The 20,757-nt window shown below is 43.6% G+C and overlaps 1 protein-coding gene across 1 annotated transcript in view; it reads left to right on the top strand.

The window, feature by feature from the left end:
* LOC144721071 (uncharacterized) overlaps nt 1–20,757 on the top strand; it is a 120,288-nt gene that overhangs the window by 21,222 nt on the left and 78,309 nt on the right. Inside the window, exons 9-17 of the mRNA XM_078598405.1 lie at nt 4,533–4,660; nt 5,575–5,666; nt 7,639–7,814; nt 9,800–9,936; nt 10,831–10,970; nt 12,843–13,022; nt 13,750–13,982; nt 19,204–19,349; nt 20,393–20,513. Coding sequence (XP_078454531.1) covers nt 4,533–4,660; nt 5,575–5,666; nt 7,639–7,814; nt 9,800–9,936; nt 10,831–10,970; nt 12,843–13,022; nt 13,750–13,982; nt 19,204–19,349; nt 20,393–20,513 — 1,353 coding nt within the window. The remainder of the gene's footprint in view (nt 1–4,532; nt 4,661–5,574; nt 5,667–7,638; nt 7,815–9,799; nt 9,937–10,830; nt 10,971–12,842; nt 13,023–13,749; nt 13,983–19,203; nt 19,350–20,392; nt 20,514–20,757) is intronic.

Below are 20,757 nucleotides of genomic sequence, written 5' to 3'. Positions count from 1 at the left end.
AATCAATGTGTCGCCCTGCTTAAGAGAGCCAGTGCTCATGGCGATGGCTGATGTGGAGCCAGCTGTTGGAACTCCACCTCCCCATGCCTCTTCAAAGGATCTGATAATGTTCTACAAATTGGGTCTCATTTAAATCAATCAATCAATTCTGCCAGCTTTTCCAAACTGAATCGGGTCGTGGGGGGCAGCGACTCCGCCAAGGGTTTCCATCCTACTCTGTCCTCCGCCAGTGGCATAAACTGTGGCTCCCGGATCGCCGGTCTCTCCACAGACAGGCGCACCACCACCACCTGGTCTTTCTAACGCGATCATGGGCTGCCTCTGGGTATTTTGCCCGGAGGACGTCTCATTTACAGCGTTCAAAATGAACGTTACCATCCCTGGAGTGATTGAACTGAGTTAATCCTTGATTAGGACGAGCTCATGTGACTTCCGTGCCACATCCAAGTCCAATACTACTCTACTTTATCTAATGCTGTGTTACAATAGATAAGTTACAGATCGTTGTATGACTCTTTGCATGCACTCCACACGAAACCTACGCACCGCACCTCCGATTGGCACGCTTGGCTACGTACAGTGTGCCAGAAGTTCAACATCCATACATACACAGTGCATTGACGTGGCCTGGAAAATAAAATTACTGTGTGATATTTTGTTACAGCCTTTTTTCAAAATCCATTGCTCGATGAAGGTCGTCTGACACCTCGCCACGTTGGTCACGAGGGGTCGGGGAAGGGCAGGCCGGGAATCAATTTAGCGATCACTCGCCACTGGTATTAGCCGTGCCTGGGAATTGAACTCAGATGAATTAATTGGGTTCATCGCGCGCAGTACTCTATCCACTGCTTCACCGATACCCCGATGCATGCTGTAACGAACCGTATACATGTTGAGACTGTGCGATAGGATTTGTTCAATGATGAGTCCACTCATGTTACGGAGAAACTTGTCAACTCGTTCTCAGGGCCGAACCCTCAGGCCGTTTTTTGTGTGTTCCATCGTTGTTGTCTTACCGTCTGGAATGCGGCGCCACGTTCCCATGCTTTTAAAATGTCTTCAAGGCAATGACCAGTCGCTGGGTAAACAGCGACGGGGAATGGCATGTGGCGAGAAGATATTTTTTGTCAGGTAACTTCACATTTTTTTTTTTATCGACAATGTCGAACTCTGAATCTTGCAATACAACCAATACTTTCTTCATCAAACAAGCAATGCTTCGTTTTTATTCCATCGGCTCTTCAAAACTCAATTCGGCCTTCTCTCTCAAACGAGAATGGGGCGTTTGCTCCTCTTTGTTGGTTGCCAGAGCCAATGGTGGACATTCAACATTTCATTAGTGTGTCACTCTTTACACAAAACGACTCCCATTGACTTCCAACACACTTGTGCTAATAATATAAAAAGCATTTTGCAAAACTATTGCTGTATGAAGACATATCCATGCCACGTGAGTCATGGGGATCGTTTGACCATACTTCATCATGCCGGTCAGTACAAGTTGGAAATGGGATGGAGGGGCAGAAATCATTTGAGGTATCACTCACCACGGATGTTACCCCTGCGGGAGGCATTGCGGCACCGCTCCACTCCAGGATAACGTCAAACACGAACCACGACGCAATCAGCAATGTCACGAGTCGGTGATACTTTTAGCTTTTTAGCTTTTTACGAGTATGAAATGTAACCTTTCAAGTTATTACATGAGACTAGTTGAGGCCAGTCCTATGGCATAATTACACTGCTATACATTCCCATCTTGCTATATTATACACCCACCATTAATCTTATTTTTGACATGATATGGCTGTCAAAATGTTTGCCAGAGGTGCCAAATCAGTAGCAACATGATCCCGTTCCAAGAGAGAACAGCTATAAAGGACATATAAGCTGAAATTATGACTAGCAATGGTGACTTTGTTCAACTCTTGAGCACACCCGAGGTGGTGATGATGATGACGATTTCAAAGGAAGGACATGAGAAGTGTTTTAAAACCGCTGTCCAGATGTAATGGGGGGATATGCCGTGTTAACATGCAAGGCTACTTGAGATGTTGGCTACATGAATTCAAAATGGTTGCATGGAAATTGTTCTTGTGAAACCATTGCCACTCGCATCTCATTTAGAGTCCCGAATCCTTTCCCGTGACTCCTTTAAAACACTAGATAATGCGTTGTATTTCTCACACAGACTAGCTTTCAGATGTAATTGTACAAGTATGTTTTATAGTTCAAATACATGCACAGCAATGTATACATGAAATGCCAATGCAGAAAATGCAATAATAATAATAAAATATTCTGAATGATGATTTTTTTCATAACTTATGGCTAACTTGAGGTTTACTTTTTTCTTCTTGGACTGGGATATTTTTGTATGGAGGTCCCAGTAGAATCACAAGCCTCTCACGCGCGCTAGCAACTCGCTTACACTCACAGAGAGGTGCGGTATTAAAGCGGTCACGAGGATGAAATATCACGACCCTTGTGTAATTCCTATAGCAGTACTCAAAAAGAAAAAATGTAACCTCACCCAGGCTGCTGTAAAGTTCATTGTACTCTAGAGTAGAAATGCCTCTCCCTGCCACCTGTGACTTGAATAACCGGAACATAGCAGATGAGCATTAATACGTAGTCTCATTTACACCTGCAAGCACAGCTTTGAGGCCAACAATTTGCGCTTCTTGTTTTTTTGCAGTACCCCTCTATATCTGACCTACAGTTACCCTGACTTTTGGGTTGGGCTTGGTATTTACGTAGCGATTCATTATTTGTTTCCCCCACAAGCCACCGAGGAGTGTTTCTCAACTCACGTTGCATCAGCATCGTGCCGAGCTGTTCGGCTCGATTTGACGTTGACAATGGGGGGGGGCAGCGTGGAGACGTGGTTGCAGCTTACCGTATACAGTGCACACTGTAGATGTTTCGGCATGAGGCTAGTTCATTTTATAGTAAGTGACAGGAACAAACTTATCCTGGGTCAATCAGGTCAAGTGAAATGCGTTACATAATTGGTCTACTCCGTGTGTGATGACGCTGCGCACTCCCCTTTTCCCCAAATGCCACAAAGGTGTGCCACATATCGTGATATCTTTTTTATGTTTTTTTTTAACGACAGCTGCATTATGAAAATCATGAACTATATAAATAAAAAAAACAAGTATTATATATAGCTTCATAACTGGAATGTAAATATCAATCCATCAATCTTAATTTTAGAACTTTCGTGACTGCAGGAATTATTATTTGGTTCTTTTGGTTAAGTCACGTCTAAAGACGTCGTATAATATTATTTAATTTAATTTATTATTTTATCTTTAGACGTGACTTAACCGAAAGAACCAAATAATCAATCCATCACGCTGCAAGCATTCTCAAAATGAATAAATTAGACGTGTTTGTTCAATACTTTGGTTACCCACGTAAATTAAAAATAAAGTTGTGCTAAATGCCGTGCCATTTTTTGCGTCTCAGAACGTAACATTAACATTCCACCGCTGATCGTAACCTTTAAAGTGGCCGGCGTGAATTCTACATGCACTCATAGATGCTACCCAAAAATACGAATAGTTCTTATTTTGGAGCCGTGCAATTTCACCCCGGACCCATCACTGACGCACCCCCACAGCCACTCACTCCCAGAGGTCACCAGGTGTCCGTTCTCTTGGTAGGGCCCGAACCTCGCACAGCTCTTCATTAGCGCCGCTCGTTCTCCAGGAAGAGACAATCGAGGGCTTGCAGCCAACACAAGCTTAGGTCGGGGTCCCCTCTATGCCAGAGTGTCAATGGGGTCCCCCCATGCATAATACTACATTAACCCCCCCTCCTCTCCCCCCCGGTCATCGCACCTGATTGGCTCATAAGTGATGACATCACATTTATCCCCACCTCTACTTCAGACCGAAACAGGAGAATTTCTCCACAATTTTGACTGTCGCCTGATGATGCTGGTTGCAATTACCAGTGAAACGTCAGAGGAATCGATTTGTAAATGTTGTGGAGTTACTCTCCAACACACCGGTGTGCTGAACTAGTAACTAATTGGCATGTTTTATTTACGTGACTAACCTTAGTAATCGACTGCGTCGGATGGTGTTGGGTTTAACAACATATTTATATTTTCACGATCTAACCAAAGTATTTGAATGAAATGCATTCTTGCACCCACAAGAATGCTGGGGCAGATGCATATCGTCAATTGTTATGATTTCTGCAGTTCAGGATGAACACAATGCAACTTTGACAACCAGAAAGTTAATACTGTACACAACTGTTAATGCTATACCGACAATTACATTCATACAAATGTAAGCATTAACCTTTACACTAACCGTAACCTCAAATTCACTCTAGCTCTAAATTTAATTCCATCCCAGACAGTAAACGTCTTAAAATTCGGAACAAAATCCAGGTCCTCTAACAGATCTGTTTACAAGGACGTTATTCTGCAGACACTCATGCAACACCTACTGTGAATTCACCTAAGTGTGAACCAGCTTTTGTTGACTCGTCGTCAAATTTATTATGCACAGGTTGGTGAATGTGAGCAAGGGATTGACTTCAAGCTACGCTGAACTCCAGCCACCTATGGAGCTCATAGAACTCATCCTGCAAGCAGCCATCAGCATCCTTGAGCAACCAGCAAACCCGGATAATACAGGTACTGTACTCAGATGTGGACTGACAAGATCTCCCGTACAGTCTGAATAGACTCTTCGGGAGGTTGCTTTTAGAGAGCACCTATTAAGGTCAGCACAGCACACGAGGGGGAATAGGCGGCCAGCGCCACGTCCAATGCTGATGTTTACACACGGTACCAGGTACTCAATTATGAGGGAGTCGCCTTGAGAGAGGCCCAGGACCAGTTCAGATATTCATCACTGATTTTGGCCGCAAGCAGAAATTGAACTCTGGCCACAATGGTGGCTGGATATGACGACATACATTTGCACTGTGTCTGGCTCTTAATTCTTGATGTTTCTCATTCCTGGCATATAATTGCCATCTACATTATGCTTGATGACACTCATAATCACACGTTGATAATATATTTAGGCTTTGGGTGTTTCCATGGTTATGAGCCCTGCTTTGTCATGAGTTAGATTTTTTTAAACACCTTGGAATGAAATCCATAGTACCGTTTTTTTGGGTTAGATCACTTACATATAAATGTGTCGTTAAACCTTCCACCACCCAACACAGCCAATTAGTAAGGGTTGTCACGTAAACAGAACATGCCAATTCGTTGCGAGTACAGCACACCGGTGTGTTGGAGAGCAAAGCCACAACATTTCCAATCGGATTACGACGTTTCGCAGTAATTACAACCGGCATCATCAGGTGGCAGCCAGATGATATAATTGCATTTTTAATTTGAAGAAAACATTTTGAATTGTTTCTCCCGAATGACAACATTGAATTGCTCTTTTTATCTGCAGAATAAAGTTGGTATTAAGAAAATGTAATTTTATTAAACTCATATTTTTAAAGATGTATTGCGATTAAGTGAAGCCAAGTAATAACAATCAAATATTAGACAGAGCACTGTCCTCATGATTGCTGTGTTGATTGCAGCTTGGAGGGACTGGCTGGACCAAGGAATACAGAAAGGTTTTAACAAAAGCACAAATGGAGATTCTTTTAACATCAGCCTTTCACTCTTTGAGGTAAGTTGCCATTCACTAACAGATATACACACACACACGCTCGCGTGTGTGAGCGTTCAGAAATACCGAAGTTAAACTAAACAGACGCCACAGCTGCATCATGCGGATATAGAACACGGCAAATTGAAATACATCATCAGGATCAGCAGTTGTCAATCCATTGCGGGATGAAGGGTGCCTCAACTCACAGCCATCTCTCACAACTTGGCTAAATTGTGTGCAAACAAAACGAAGTAAAATGCAGTTCACAACTGGAGAATACTTGGTACTGTGTGTGTGTATGTCGAGGGCAATTATTGAAGGTAGATGCTGCAAACGAATTTCAATATCACAGTAAGTTTGGTGAACGGTCTAATAACTATGAATAATGTACTCACTCTTGACAGTATGGCATGAGTTTCCAATGGCATGGGTTTGTACACATTTCATGAGCCACTCCTTGTTTGGTGGAAATACGCCTTCATACGCGGGTACATGCTGTACTGGGGCAAACGTGATGTGTGTCACTGACAGAAATGATCGGTCGCCATAATTTTGCTGAGGCAGTTAACATTTTACAGGTCACGGGGCAGATATCGCCTGAGGGCACAGACAGTGGAAACCAACGATCACCGTAGTCACGTGACTTTTGTGGTAGCGTCGCACCCTTGAAGAAGAACTCATTAGCTCAATGGTCTTTGCTCAGGAAAAACAATTCTGAACTTATGACAAAAATAAAAATCCTAGGAGAAATGTAACCCCTCCCCCCATCCTTGTATTCGGTGCTTCACTTAAATAACGGATTTATGCCTTCAATTGGCGTTACTTTTTCCAAATCTGCACCTCTGCAACTGTGACTTTGCCATCATCACGCCCTATTGAGCAAGGTGACACGCACGGACAACGTAGGTGTGGGTCCGGAAAGCAAAAGATCTTGAGTCTCGTGCAATAATCGACCTGCCATTTAACGTGCCACTTCCGGTGGAAGGACTGCATCTGAACCCGCTTCAACAATGTGGGGGTCAAGTAAGGTCAAACAACCCCCATGGCGACCGTGGCGTGGGGCAGCAACCACGTAGCCATGAGTTTGGCAGAGGGCTTAACATTATGGTCATTATGATTATTTTGAAGGCGTATTTAATCTCATCAGCTACGATGATTTGGTTGTTAAGGTTAAGAACGTTGAACTTCTTTCGCACACCGTTCGTAGCCAACCGTGCTAATCGGAGGTGCAAAGAGGTAGTAGTCGTGGTAGTAGTATTGAGATATAAAAATTACTTCATTTTGAGATAAGTTCTTCGAGGTGTGGAGTTGCTTTTCTTTACAATTCACAATACCCACTTGCATCATGCAGGACTATTGGTTGAGACCTATGCAGGAGGCTGCGTTATACATGACGTTACTAACTCAGGGAGTTTTACAGAGTAGGCGTATGATGGCATTCATGTGCTTTGCTAAAATTAGTTGAACTATCATGAGTGGCTGTCGATATTCGCCAAATCGGCACTACAGAGACATTCTTTCGAGTAGACGTATTAGGTACCTTTTTGCTCCGAATGTATTGTACATTGTTCAAATGAAATAATAAAAAGACACGTCGCTAAAACGAAATTTATGTTCTAAAAAAAAATAACAATGAAGTAAAGGAACATTAATGGAATAGCTGTACGTATGTATGACTTTATGATGACAATGTTCTCAACGACTCTCCGATGTGTTTTCGAGTTCGGGACATGCCGTTCGACTTGGTGTCCAACGTTTTTGCTCCACGTGCTGGAAGCTCCTTCAGGAACAAATCCCATCCCTTAGGGGAACAGTTAAGATTTTTCCCGAAGAATCTCCCAGCACCTCGAGCGAAACGCCCCGACGTCGTTCCGAACGGCACGCGGCAACCCGAACACACCGCCGAGTTCCACGGAGCGACCGTGGGAAACCCACGCAGCAGCGTTACGTTCACTCTCGCACACGTGGCCGCTCGCCTTACACCCTGCAGACGGTGCTCACGTGGCTCGAGAAAGAGCTGCAGGACAACAACAGCAGCAGCAGCAGCAGCGGCACCTTTTGGGGTCTGGGCAGCACGGACGTCAGCAGCGTGCGAGTGGCGCTGCGTCAGGCCCGCCTCTGGCTGCCCCTGCTGCGTCAGTCGGCGCGGGTGTACGACTGGAGCAGGTCGGTCACCTCTCGCGTCGGTTGAGGGCACAAGTAAAGATCAGAATCGGTGTGTTTGTCTGTGTACTGCAGGAGGAATCCGATGAGCCACGGAGTCCCTTTTCACAGATGTCCAGTAGGAGGCCACGGGGTCAAAAAGTCATAACAACAAATAATACGAAAACACAATAGGAGTGCAAAGTATAGGAAAGATGAGTAAATCGCGAAAATAAATGTTTATTTTTATTTTATAGACAGCGCTCTTTGATTTGTTTTGGTTATCATGTGTCGTGTCTATTTCCCAAGACTCTCTTTTGGAGTTATCCTGCGTGCAATGTTTTGTATTGCAGTCTTATTTTAAGTTATTTTGTTGTACCTTTATGGAGTTATTTACAAGATTATAGCTGATGCAAGCTTTTTTTCAGTCAAACGTTTCAAGACCGTCTATTTGAAAGCTTTGACCCTGAAAGTTATTTATGGCATCTCGTTATTCCACATTCCATTCACGTCTTTTTTTCTGTAATGGCAGTCATGGAGAATGTCATATTTTGGAATGAACAACTGGAACTCAGCAAAATTTGAATGGTGGATAATATCCACCAGAATTGCGTACGTTTGGTACAATAACCCTTTGGCCAAATTGTAAAATAAATTAAATATTGACTTAAAGCTTTCGTGACTGCAGGAATATATATTTTATGGGTCTTTCGGTAAAGCCACGTAGATTAAAAAAAAAATATCACGACGTTTCGATCGCAACACAAGCAATCGTCTTCTCACCAAAAGACGATTGCTTGTGTTGCAATCGAAACGTCGTGATATGATATTTTTTTTTCTCCCTACGTGGCTTTACCGAAAGACCCATAGAATAAAATAAATTAGTTTTCCTCTCATTCATACGAATTTTGTAAAAGTAGTCACGTGTAAACAATCCCCTTAAAAAAATCATCATCTCCACCCATGATAATTCCATTCCTGGATGAAGGCTGCAGCCAAACATCTCACGGTAAGTAAAGTCACGTAGAAGGGAAATAATAAAATAATAAAACATAATAAAATAATTCTCACGACGTTTCGGCCACAACGCAAGCAGCCGTCCTCAGGTGAAGAACAGGTCTGTCAGACGCTGTCTTCCCGACAGACCTGTTCTTCACCTGAGGACGGCTGCTTGCGTTGTGGCCGAAACGTCGTGAGAATTATTTGATTATGTTTTCTTTTTTATTATTTTATTATTTCCCTTCTACGTGACTTTACCGAAAGAACCAAGAAGATGAATCCTTGAAGTCACGAAAGCTTTAAATCGAAATCTCACGGTAGCTGCGGACCCCTGCCTGGCGGCCAGGAAGGCGCAGTGGCCCCCGTTGTGGCCGTGACCTCCAGCATGCCATCCCACTCGGTCCACTCCGACTGCTCCCCCGCCAACGTCGCAGACATCCACAGCATTACGTGGCTCTTCAACCTCGACATGCGTGGATAGCCGTTGCCTATCCGCCGCCTGAGCTGCCATTGTGTAAGAGGAGGAAGCTGGTTGGCACCGACGTGAAAATAACATAGGATGTTTTAACTTTACGTCCTAAGGTACTTTGTCTTGAGACTGCCGCAGAAGTAAGTTCTTGGGAGTACTGGTGACGTCTTTGACAATGCTATAGGTACATGCGTGCGGTGCATCTCAAGAGAGGCTCTCTTCTCCAGTTCTCCTCGTGACCCAGATTTGCAAGGCAGAGAGCATTCCAAATCAAGCATTGATTGACACACGCCAATCAAGTGATTTGCGTGAATTAACTTGTCGCTGCATATCCAGCTTTAGAGTTTGGAGTTGGGCTATACTATTGCATCCGGGCTGTGGTGTTTGCTACCCAGCCACTGCAATCGTGCCCGATGATGAGAAGACGTGGACCGGCTGGGTCATGCGAGAGTCACCAGAGTCGGCATTGCGTGCAACTGCATTTCGCCGCACCCTGCGCATGAGTCTTGACTGTGCTGCTGCTGTTGTTGTTTTCTTACAGCGAGGGCTATGCCTGGGCGCTGGGCGTGGCAGAGCAGGCGTTGGATGGCCTTCAGTTCGGCGCGGAGATTTCAAAGGTCCTGCAGGCTGTGCAAGCAGTCAGAGATGTGATTCTGCACGCAACCAAATTGAATACAGGTAAAATGTCACGTGACTGATCCGGTCTCGTTTCCACACTCTGTGGCTTCGTGCATTATTTCCCTACCCCCAGTAAGTAAACATTAGTTTTTTCGATAGTCTTTGTGGTAAGAACGTTCCTGTTCACTGATTCCGTTTGAAATTGCATGCGTGAAACTACATATTATGGGCTAAATTTGCATATTGTGTAAAGCTGTTTTCTACGGATATTTAGTAGAAAATCGCCAGCAATTTCAACCAAGCGTACAACATTCCAAGCGCACATTCCTCCGCATGTCGAAAAAAATAAAGACGCTCGCCATTTCCGTGCAGTGTCGTGATATGTGGGCACAATTAGACGCCGTGATATCAATCCAAATTGCGCTGTATGGTACTTTCACCGTGACAGTTGTGACGGTGCTTGCGTGTGTCCGTATTTAATGTAGCTCTCAGAGACACCGTCTTGTCTTCTGTATAAAGAAAGTCCACTGACAACTCAACGAGTAACCGCGAGTGACTCTGTACACTTGGGTAGTGAGACAACCCTATTCAGAGACAACGTAGATTCTAGTCTCAAGACAACTCTGAGACGATGGGGACGACCAGATCCACCAACGATTCCCCACACCAACAGCCCCCAGGTCCGGCTCGCGCCGGTTCTTATGCCTCGCCCGGTCCGGCCACGCCCCCATTCTCGAACTTTCCTCGCGGCACCTGCCTCTGTCAATCTCCGCCCTGATTACACTTTCCCACCATTGGATCCCGTGCGCCCCCTCACGTGACCCTGTCAACGCTCGTCCCACCAATCATCATCGGCACGTGCATTAGAAACCATGGTCCCGGGGAACCATACTGTCCCTCTATCGCTCCGCGCTGTCTTTACACGTGTGCACGCGTGTGTTTGTCTTTGTCCAGAGCTGCTTGTTCTGGTCAGGCAAGTGGTGACCGTCATCGCCGAAAACATCGACTTGATGGCCTCGGACGCCAACCGGCGGGTAGACCTCCTTGGGCAAATGATTGCCGACGCTGACGTCTTCGTCACTGAAGTGAAGCAGGTGAGACAAGGCGTGTCACTCGCCATGCTTTGGTCTTCTTTAAACACTTTACCTGTTTGTTCTGCAGGCCTACACGAGATCCCTCGATGAATTGTTTATTATTATCATGACCTCATTAGTGGATTTAATTCACACGCGTTTGCGCACAATCAGAATATAGTTCTAATGAGGTAATCACAAATCAATATCAAACATATCGCTTGTGCTGATAGCTCGTGCAATACAGGTGTGTTTTACTCACCTGTAATGCATTGACATTAACTTCAAAGCGTTTAATCTGTGTGCAAGCTATCCACTCACAGCCAAGCGATTGGTCACATTTGTAATCCAGACATTTCAGTCATTAAGTTAATTCTACATTTGAATAGAGTGGCTGGCCATGGACTCTCCATAGAGCCATTGCTTTATGATCAAGGATAGAGGAATATCTGTGGCCACGCATTACCATTCACATTGACTGCTAATACAACTCAAAGAAGCTCACCACGTTAACCATGACCACTGCCTTTATAACTAGAGTCCTGCATGTTATCTGCTTTACTCGAGCACAAAGACACACGCACACGTGCCACAATTATATATGCCATGTTACATATCATATATGTAAATGGATGTTGTTGTATTTTGGGTAGTGGACTTTGGGGCATAGAGAGTGAGGGTTTAAATAAAGTTAACAAATTAACATTTTTGAACCGACATAAAATCACGTTTATATTCGTGAACATTTTCAAACCCTCATTAAGACACTAGAAGGCGGTTTGGCAGTACCTGTCATATATAATGAGTTACTACAAATTGTAAATGTTGTGGATTTTATTCTCCACCACACCGGTGGGCTGAAGCAGTAAACTATTCGTCGCGTTGTTCACGTGACAAACCTCACTGGCTGTGTCGGGTGGTGGAGGGTTACGACACATTTATACTTACACGATCTAACCCAAGAACCGTTATGACGTACAATTATTATATATGTGTTTTTATTATTCCATGCTGTGTTCTCTTAAGCAGATTTCAAAGTTAGTATGTATTCTTTTTGTAAGTTGCCATATTTTTAAGTGTTTACTCCAGGTATGAATGTAAGTTGGGCCAGGTTGTATTTCATCTATACACATGGCAAGCAAAGTGCATGGACACTAGCAGTAGCTATTGCACCACAAGCCAAGTGCACTTGGTGTCACAGGCTTGAGTATTCTCGTGCTTACTTGATACGTGCAAACTAATCATGAGCGTCGTTGTGGAGTAGCACATGAAATAAGTAGACGATACGCCTCCTGCACATCCGTATCTCTCCCGCGCCACATATACAACTCAAGATTGTCTTTCTGCACATCCCTTCAGCCTTGGAGCCTTCTGACATGCGTGCCTCGGGTTCTCTGGTATACAGGACAGGTTTATTGGGTCTCATTTGTCAATCCACCACGTAGACGTCATATTGTTGACAGGTAGCATTTCCCCGTGGCAATTTGAGCCAGGTACCCTGAAGTTATATTCTGATGATGTACAGAAGGATCTTATGGCCACTTAAGTGTTCAGTGACATTAATTATCACCAAGACACATAACTCACAACGTGCTCCAATTTCAGCAGCAGCGGCAGGTACTTGTCTTTTACAATATCTACTTTTCTTATGAATGCAGTTGCAGTACTACTATAATTGTCATTAGAGCAGCCCTGTATTTTGAGGCTCACAAAAAGAACAACCCTGTTTTGGAAGTCTTAAGTTGTTGCTATGGAGACCGGGAGACCGCTGATCGATGTGAGTCGTGATTTCTCGCTGAACGTGGAGACTGCTGCCATGTCGCTCTCCATTGGACGCCTGCACCAGCCCTACACCAACCCGTCGCGATCTTGTGGTTTCGCCCGCATCTGCAGAAACTGCAGCAAAATCGGTCGCTGAGTTGCATGGACCTGATGGTGCTGTGGGACATGCTGCCCGCGGATATCCTGACCGACCGCCAGACCGTGCTCTCTGCCGTGTGTCAAGCGAACACGAGCGGGTCCCTCGGCAACTTGACAGCGGCGCTCGGTCACTACGAGGCTCTGCAGCGGGCTGTACGTGCAACGCCAGCGACGTGCCACCAACTCCGCAGTTGTCACACACGCGCGCATTTTTTTTACTTTGTAAAAAGCTGCACTAAGGCTCAAGCCTAATTGACAAGGGCACCCCTGCTTGAAATACGAGTGCGGTGGCATTCACAAGCGTGTAGCATTCTTAGACCATTGTTAAAGCACCTCCCTCCCTCCCATGATATGCTGCTGGCAGCCCATATCAACAACAGATTTGTCATGTAGAAGGAATTCTGACAATCTGTTTACGATCTGCAGCCCATGTCATGGGGCTTTAAGTGAAGAGAAGGAATTCGCGTTACATGTTAGGGTATTTATTTTACCAAATGTACTAATTGAAATCGAAATTAATTACAAGTCATAGGTTATCGTACAAATAATATGCAAATGTACATAATATAATATCGGATATTATAAACAAGACACCATGTGCATATATCATGCATTTTTATTACAGTATATTGAGCTTAATTTGTACTTAGAAGCAATATACTATCAAATTGTATTGTTCTGTATATATATCGAAACTTTCATATATGCTCCTGCATTTTTCCCTGTACCTTTTAAACCAGACATATCTCTGTCGCAAAAGAAACACGACACCAGTAAATACATAACATTTTGATAAAAATGTTGAAGGTACACGCAACTTCGGACCTATTATCCGGCACTGATAAATATAATCCTTTGCACGTCCGCGCGCGTCTCCCAGAGCACCACGCTGGCGATCCTGGTGAACGGGAGCCAAGTGGCACCCAGCGGACAGCCGCCAAGGATCTCCGAGCTATACGCAAACTGGCAGAGCGTGGTGGATGCTGCCGGAGAGAATGTGGATGCCCAGGCGAAATTCTACAACTTCCTGCAGCAAGTGTTTGGTGTGATGCCATCACCACCCAGCAGCACGGCACTCCTGGACTCCTTTTTGGAACACCTACTCATCAACCTGTGAGTTATTTGAATGTATATGCCCATAAGAGATGTTTTGCAAAGAAGCCAGTGGGGTTTTTTCGTTATTGTACCTTCCCATCTGTTTAAATAGTGGGAAAAACACGTTCCATATACAACAGGTAGCAAGTAAGTAATGCAAAAGCTTAAAAGTAAAACCACCCGTTATATTTTGATCTTGTATATGGTGATTGTTACAATTATGATATATGGTGTTTATTAAGGGTATAATGATCCGTAAAAGTGTAGTGACGTAAATGGTGTCACTCGGGTGTTCGCGCAGTGCAACTGTGCGTCTGGAGCCTCTCTCCAGCACCAGAGTAAGTGCGGCATGTCAGCCAGCCCCAGGGGGCATAGTCCTGGTGATGGCCTGAGAGAGGGGAGGTCGTGGTGACCTGAGTGGGGCACGTGATGCTCGGTCACGATCCTTCGGGAAAGGTCTCCAAGGGGGCGTGGCCGAAGGCGGAGCGAGGCCACGCCCAGGAGCATCACGGGGCAGTCGCGAGAGAGTTCTTGGCTCACACTATGAGAACCTCATTTGCCAGTAAAAATATGATAATTGGTTTATAACCCTTCTATCTGGCAACAAAACTGACACCTTTTTACAAGGAGTCATGTTTGAATGGACCGCAATACCTGCAGTCATAATACAATCATCAGAGTTATATCTTTTGTTTGTATTATGACTGCAGGTATTGCGGTCTATGCAAACATGACTCCTTGTAAAAAGGTGTCAGTTTTGTTGCCAGATAGAAGGGTTATAAACCAATTATCAGTTCTTGGCTCGTCTGTGGAATCAAGCCTGGGTCCCGCAACTCGTCGTCTGGGTCCTCGTCTCGAGTTAACTCGCTACTCACATAAATAGCCACATCACCTGCTATAGAACCCGAGATACGTTCAGTGTTACCCGCTAGGGAAGTTGTTTAGTAAAAGTGTTGCCTCCCAGTCTAGAGTGTGTGCCTCCCTGTTGAACACTACAAATGCATTGATTAAAATGTATCCTTATGCTAACGATAATTGTATAGAATTGTGTGGTAATAATTGATGGCGGTATGTGTTGTTGTAGATCCTGTCCTTTCTGTTTAATCGGTTCAGATAGCCAACTTTTTAATATGAACATAGTTATTTGGAAAATATTTTCCTCTTTAAAAGAAATGCATAAATGACAATAATACATCCTTATATCACATCATAAATGTTCAGTAACATCGGGTAGAGGTTAAAAATATAGAGAAATTAAAACGGCAAGCACACAATGAGCAACATGCCAAAGGGATCATAATTTTAATGATAATTATACAATATTGGTGGTTTTATGTGTGATCCAAAACTTGCGTAAGAATATATCAGTCGAGAAAAAATGTTGAGCGAGTAAAGACTGAACTGGGTTCATGGCCTAAAGGTGCACTTTAGGCAGCAATAACTTCGCTGCGTCTGTCAAACAGTGATGACTCATGCATTAGACTGGCAACGGAATTTCACGTGACAGGTTCAACACAATGATTCATTCTTGACAACCCACGACTGCCCAACACATGCGTATTCTAGTGGAACAAGCCGACTCGACTACTACCCTCCAATGCCATGGAATGACTTATGAAATTAAAATACCGCACAATTGTAGCTCTTTTTTTTCTTTTTTTTACACGCCGTACGAACGAAGGGGGGAGATTCTTGACAACAATCATTCTGTTGCATTGGCACAAACGATTGACCTTGCATGTGGCAGCTTATTGCATTCGTTGAGCAATCGCCATTTCCACACGATTGATGAAATAAGTCGCCTTATTGCCAAGTACCGTGGGAACGTTTCTCCGAGGGCCCTTAAGGTTTTATTGATATGCTGTGATTGGTCATAAAGGCTCTTTGAAAAATGCACGTGTAATATATTTATTAAACCAATCACGTGCATTGCCACATGTCTACTGTCACATCAGTAGGTCCCTTTCGTATCAGATATACGATAAACACACCAAGAACTACAAGTGTGACTGAAATTGTAATTCATACATTATTTATTGTATCCTATACTTTATTCATCATCCAAGTCACAACCTCGCATGATCTTAGATCTAATAATAATTAATCCAGCACCTACACATGGGCTGATTTCATCGCTCCATCTCCTCGGTGGATGTCCTCTCGAATGTGCCCCGTAATGGCTCTTGACCATCAGGCACCACCTCTTCTGGGCCTGCCCAAGCCCACAGTTTGATGTCATTCACCTGCATCTGTTCTTTTTTCTGTCTCTCAGTGTAATTCCAAGAATGCATGTCTCCACGCTTCTATGCACACTTTTACGTTTTTGTCATCGTGACCATGTTTCTGAACCGTATGTTATGGCAGGTAGTACACACAAATTTAGCAAACAAAAACCTTGTTGAAGCATATTGGTATTTTACCTTCAAGTATAAAGTTCATATTTCCAAAAGAACTCCGACCTGTTCTCATCCTCGTCTTTGTTTCATTACTTTGATTCTGGTCTTCCTTTAATAGCTCTCACCCAGATATACAAATTGTGCTGTGTATACAATTGTGTTCCCCCACACATATATATGCAATCGTTTAGCAAACTTGTTGTCCATGATGTTTGTTTTGTTCATATTTATCCTGAACCCAACTTTCTACGCATCTTTATTTATTAAGTTCTTATAATTCACCAACTCCTAGAAAAGGCAACTGAATGGCTAAATCACTTATAACTGAATTCATTGTCCACGTGAAATCATCATAATAGTCAACCACATTAGAAACCCGGATTTAGGAAAGGTTATTCCACCATTTAGAACATACACACCGTCAAAAAATGTATAGGAAAGGTACATTTACGTGAAATACCATTATGCAAAGCTTTTATCGACCATGTTTAGGCATTTGAATAGAAGCAGTCTCCCATGCTGACATGGAAGGATGAAATAATATTTAAGTTGAATGCTTAAAGCCGAGGAGGAAAACTATCGTTGTTGGGAGGCAAGAAAGTGGGGTGAAGGACAGAGAGACAATGGGAGATGAAGAGAGGGACAATTGGAGATGACGAGAGGGACAATAGAGATCGTGTCAAGAGGTGCAGGGTGGGAATTGCCTATGGGGTTATCAGAGTGCAGCACTTGAGTCAATACGTGCAAATAAACCACGCAACCCAAGGTCATGGCACTTACGGCAACCGTAGTTATCAGTTTTATTGTAATGTAATTGTCATTTTCTACACCACAATTTGAACTGTGTGCCTGCGATAAAGTCGCTATGTTACTGCACACATCTCGAGAATGACTCCACAGCAATGGAATGTCTTGCTGCTAAGTGAGATTCCCTCAGCATCTTATAAAATTACAATGAACTTTTCCAACAGTAAAGTATTTTAATTTTGGAAAATAAATGAAATGCTCTTGAATAATATGATATGCGGCATTCTTTGGAGTGCAGGAGAACGCTACAGAAAGCAATCTTCCACAAATTGCGTCTGCTAGCTTGCTGAATGCGCATTTCAAATACAATGGATGTGCGTGTAAAGTGTTTTTATGAAAGCTGCATGGATGGCACATGGGAATGTGACCCCATGGGCAGGTCAGTGAGGGGTGTTCCTCCTTTCAGTAACTTGGGTTTATTATAGTAAACAAGTCGCCGCATTTGTTCCAATGATTCTACAATGGGCCCCATGTCAAGGATTAATAGGCCACTTGAAGGATTTTTCAGGAAAAAGTCGCATGACAAATCTCTTCCAATCTCTGACACGGGGCAGACTCGAGTGTGAGATTACAAACATTATTCTGTGTCTCGTGACTTAATGCCAAAAGCACATTCAGTTGCGATATACCAGAAAGATTTTAAAGAAATGTGAACAGAATGCGCCCATAAAAATGTGCAACTGAATGCTGGTGGTGCCCATCGACATCAGACTGCATTTAACAGCCCCAAGATGGGGCGTTTCAACACGCTCATATATCGTGGAAGTATAAATCGCAATAAACCATAACCGTCAGGCTTTAAAAAACAGTATATTTCAACAATTTTACACTCGTTACTTGCACAGTTGGTAGGAGTGGTGGGAGTCGCTTTCTGTGGCTGGTATTGTAAATATTGGGGATGCTGACGTGGTGTGTTGGGACCGAACTTGCAAACCAGAGGACGCCGGTTTAATTTGGACTCCTGACATGGCAAGTGAAACAATGGTGTAAGTTCGTTTGAATCCACTAGCCTCGTGCTCCACAGCAGCATACTGCGGAGGGGTATACCGCAGTGGTGGGGTGAAGTGTGGGTACTTGCATTGGCATGAACAAGTTATTGCAGGGCTGCACCTTGACCATGTAGGCCGTGGAGACGTGGAGCACCTTTGAGTTACTGAGTGCATGAGTAAATGAAATAGATGGAAATCAATTTCCATATGATTGCCACAATTATCTGGTCATGGAGTCGTTTATTTATCAGGGGTGATGAACATTTGTTGTGAACGAGTTGGCATTTGCAGTTCAATGAATAATTTTGTCTTGAAAACTTTGTATAAAAGTTCATGTACTTTTGGATGTCTAACAATATATATACACATATAAAAACTGGTATTCAAAATGTTAAATTATAATGTTGTGACATGGAAATGACCACTAGGCAATCTTTAACACAAGATGGTATGGGCTGCTGTATACAATTAGACCTGTTTTAAACGTGCCATCTTATTTGGTTATCGTGGCCTTGCTGTTTGGTTTTACATTAACCATTCACTTCATTGTACCTGCAAACAAACTAACACATGGTTGTGGTGAATAGATATATGTTAGTTTATTTCGTGTTCTATGTAGAGTGGGTATTTTACCTCAATCACACTGTGATCCTGTATTCAAAATGATATCCTGGAAAAGGCACATGAGATGAAAGTTACCATTTATAGAAAGTTGATATATTAGCCTGGTTACCAATCACTGCACAACGACCTAAATATATACACAGTACAGCATTTGTTGTTTCATTTTTTAAACCCTTGCCAAAGTTAAGGGCCTATCTATGAGACAGGCATAAAGCAATTGTCAAGTTTAAAGTTGATTTTGTTTCACCAGCTGAGAACTCAAGAGGTGAGGATATAGTTTCATTAGCGCAGCAACTCGCTTCCTGACTGACGAATTGAATTACATCACGTACTGAAAAACTATCATGGATTTCATTCTGTATGCCCAAGTTTTAAATTAAATCTGCATCATCGCGTCCCGTCCTTCCTCTCGATTGTCCGCAGGATGTTGGACGTCACCGATGTTGTGGGCATGACGGTGCAGCAGACACTGGGATGGCCCAGCATGGACCAGCTTGTCAATGGCTTGCATTGGATCATCTCCACAATAAACCAGCAAAATACCACCAGCTTTACGAGCAAATGCGAAGGCAAGCGTTAGAATGTGTTTTTAATGTTTCGAAAAATATATCTGTCTATGTATGGGCTACTGTCGTGGTGCAATGGTTGGCAGTTCGATTTCCCAGCGCGGCAGTTTAAACAATGGAGCACGTTTTGTAATGCCCTGCCCTCTGTCCACCCTGCAGTGGGAATTGTTTCACCACAGTTAGTCGATCTTCAGGTCGATTGTGGTGGAGTAAGCATGGGTACTTTCAACTCTGTCAAGGCATCTGGCCAGCATGGAAGAGGAGGCCAACATTCCCTTCATCGAGAAATCGCTTTTTCTGCTGATTTCCCCATGTTGATCTGGCTTTTAATTTCCCCACGAATGCTGAGTCATCATTCTGAATAACCCCAGGTTATCATTATCTTTTACAGCCGCCAATACTACAAACAGTGATAATATAATATCGCAGAAGATGCACATTATAAGCGACAAAACATTGTTTCATAACACATTTTCGCAGGGCATGCCCAGAGAATTGTCGACATGCTACATGTTAGTTATGGCTTTAACCTCTGCAGAGCTGTGTCTTAGCTGTGTTACATTTGACGTATTCCCAATTTTACAAAGTTAATGAATGCCTGTGCTTATAATGGAGAGCTGTATTTGTTGCGTAACATGCAATGTGCTAAAATGTTCGTGAAATGAAGTTGGATCCTGGCCTGTCTGCTTGCACTTGGGTATAAGCAGGAGAGCTGGGAGATTTCTGCAGGAATCCTGATCGTTAATAGCATTGCATATGTAATGGCATGGGGAAACTATCGTGCCCACACAGTTTAATAAGGCTATGTGTTACATATAATAAAACAATTAACAGGCTCTAGCACTGTATACATTGTATCACATTAAATAAATATCAGACAAATGACTAAAGTCACTTATGGAAAAGCAACAAAAAATGCGATGCGCCGCAATTCATAAGAAGCGTGAACGCATTCTGACGCGATGCGGGTGATGTGGAGGTCGCCGCGTACGTGTTGTATAAATGTGCCGGAATCAAAATGCGGCCGTCTGTTTATTGCCCAACAGATATTTTCTCCGTCCCAAATGTAACGCTGTGGGTGAACGCTCCCGTGCCGTGGAGGGGCCTCATCAGCGAGATGATCGTGTTCAAAAACAACGCCATGGCCAACGACGAGCTCATACCAAGGTACACGCTCAACGTCACTCACGCGTCTTGCCAATATTATAATCGCGCAATTGTTGTGACAACAGCCAGAAAAAAAATGTGACAAAAAATGTACCCGTGCCTTTTAGGCTGGAATAAATGTCACTTGTGTCGGCGGGGTGCTGATTATATTTTACTTGTCGGTACCACCTGAAGTGGCACAACTTTCACGGTTCCAATTTCTGTACGCGGCAAATAACCGCGGTATCACGTGATAATAATTTGA

Source organism: Lampetra planeri, chromosome 10 (genome assembly GCF_965212315.1).
Source record: "Lampetra planeri chromosome 10, kcLamPlan1.2.h2, whole genome shotgun sequence".
Lineage (NCBI taxonomy): Eukaryota > Metazoa > Chordata > Hyperoartia > Petromyzontiformes > Petromyzontidae > Lampetra > Lampetra planeri.
Note: the sequence above shows the minus strand (reverse complement) of the source record. Positions and strands in the feature narration are given on the sequence as shown.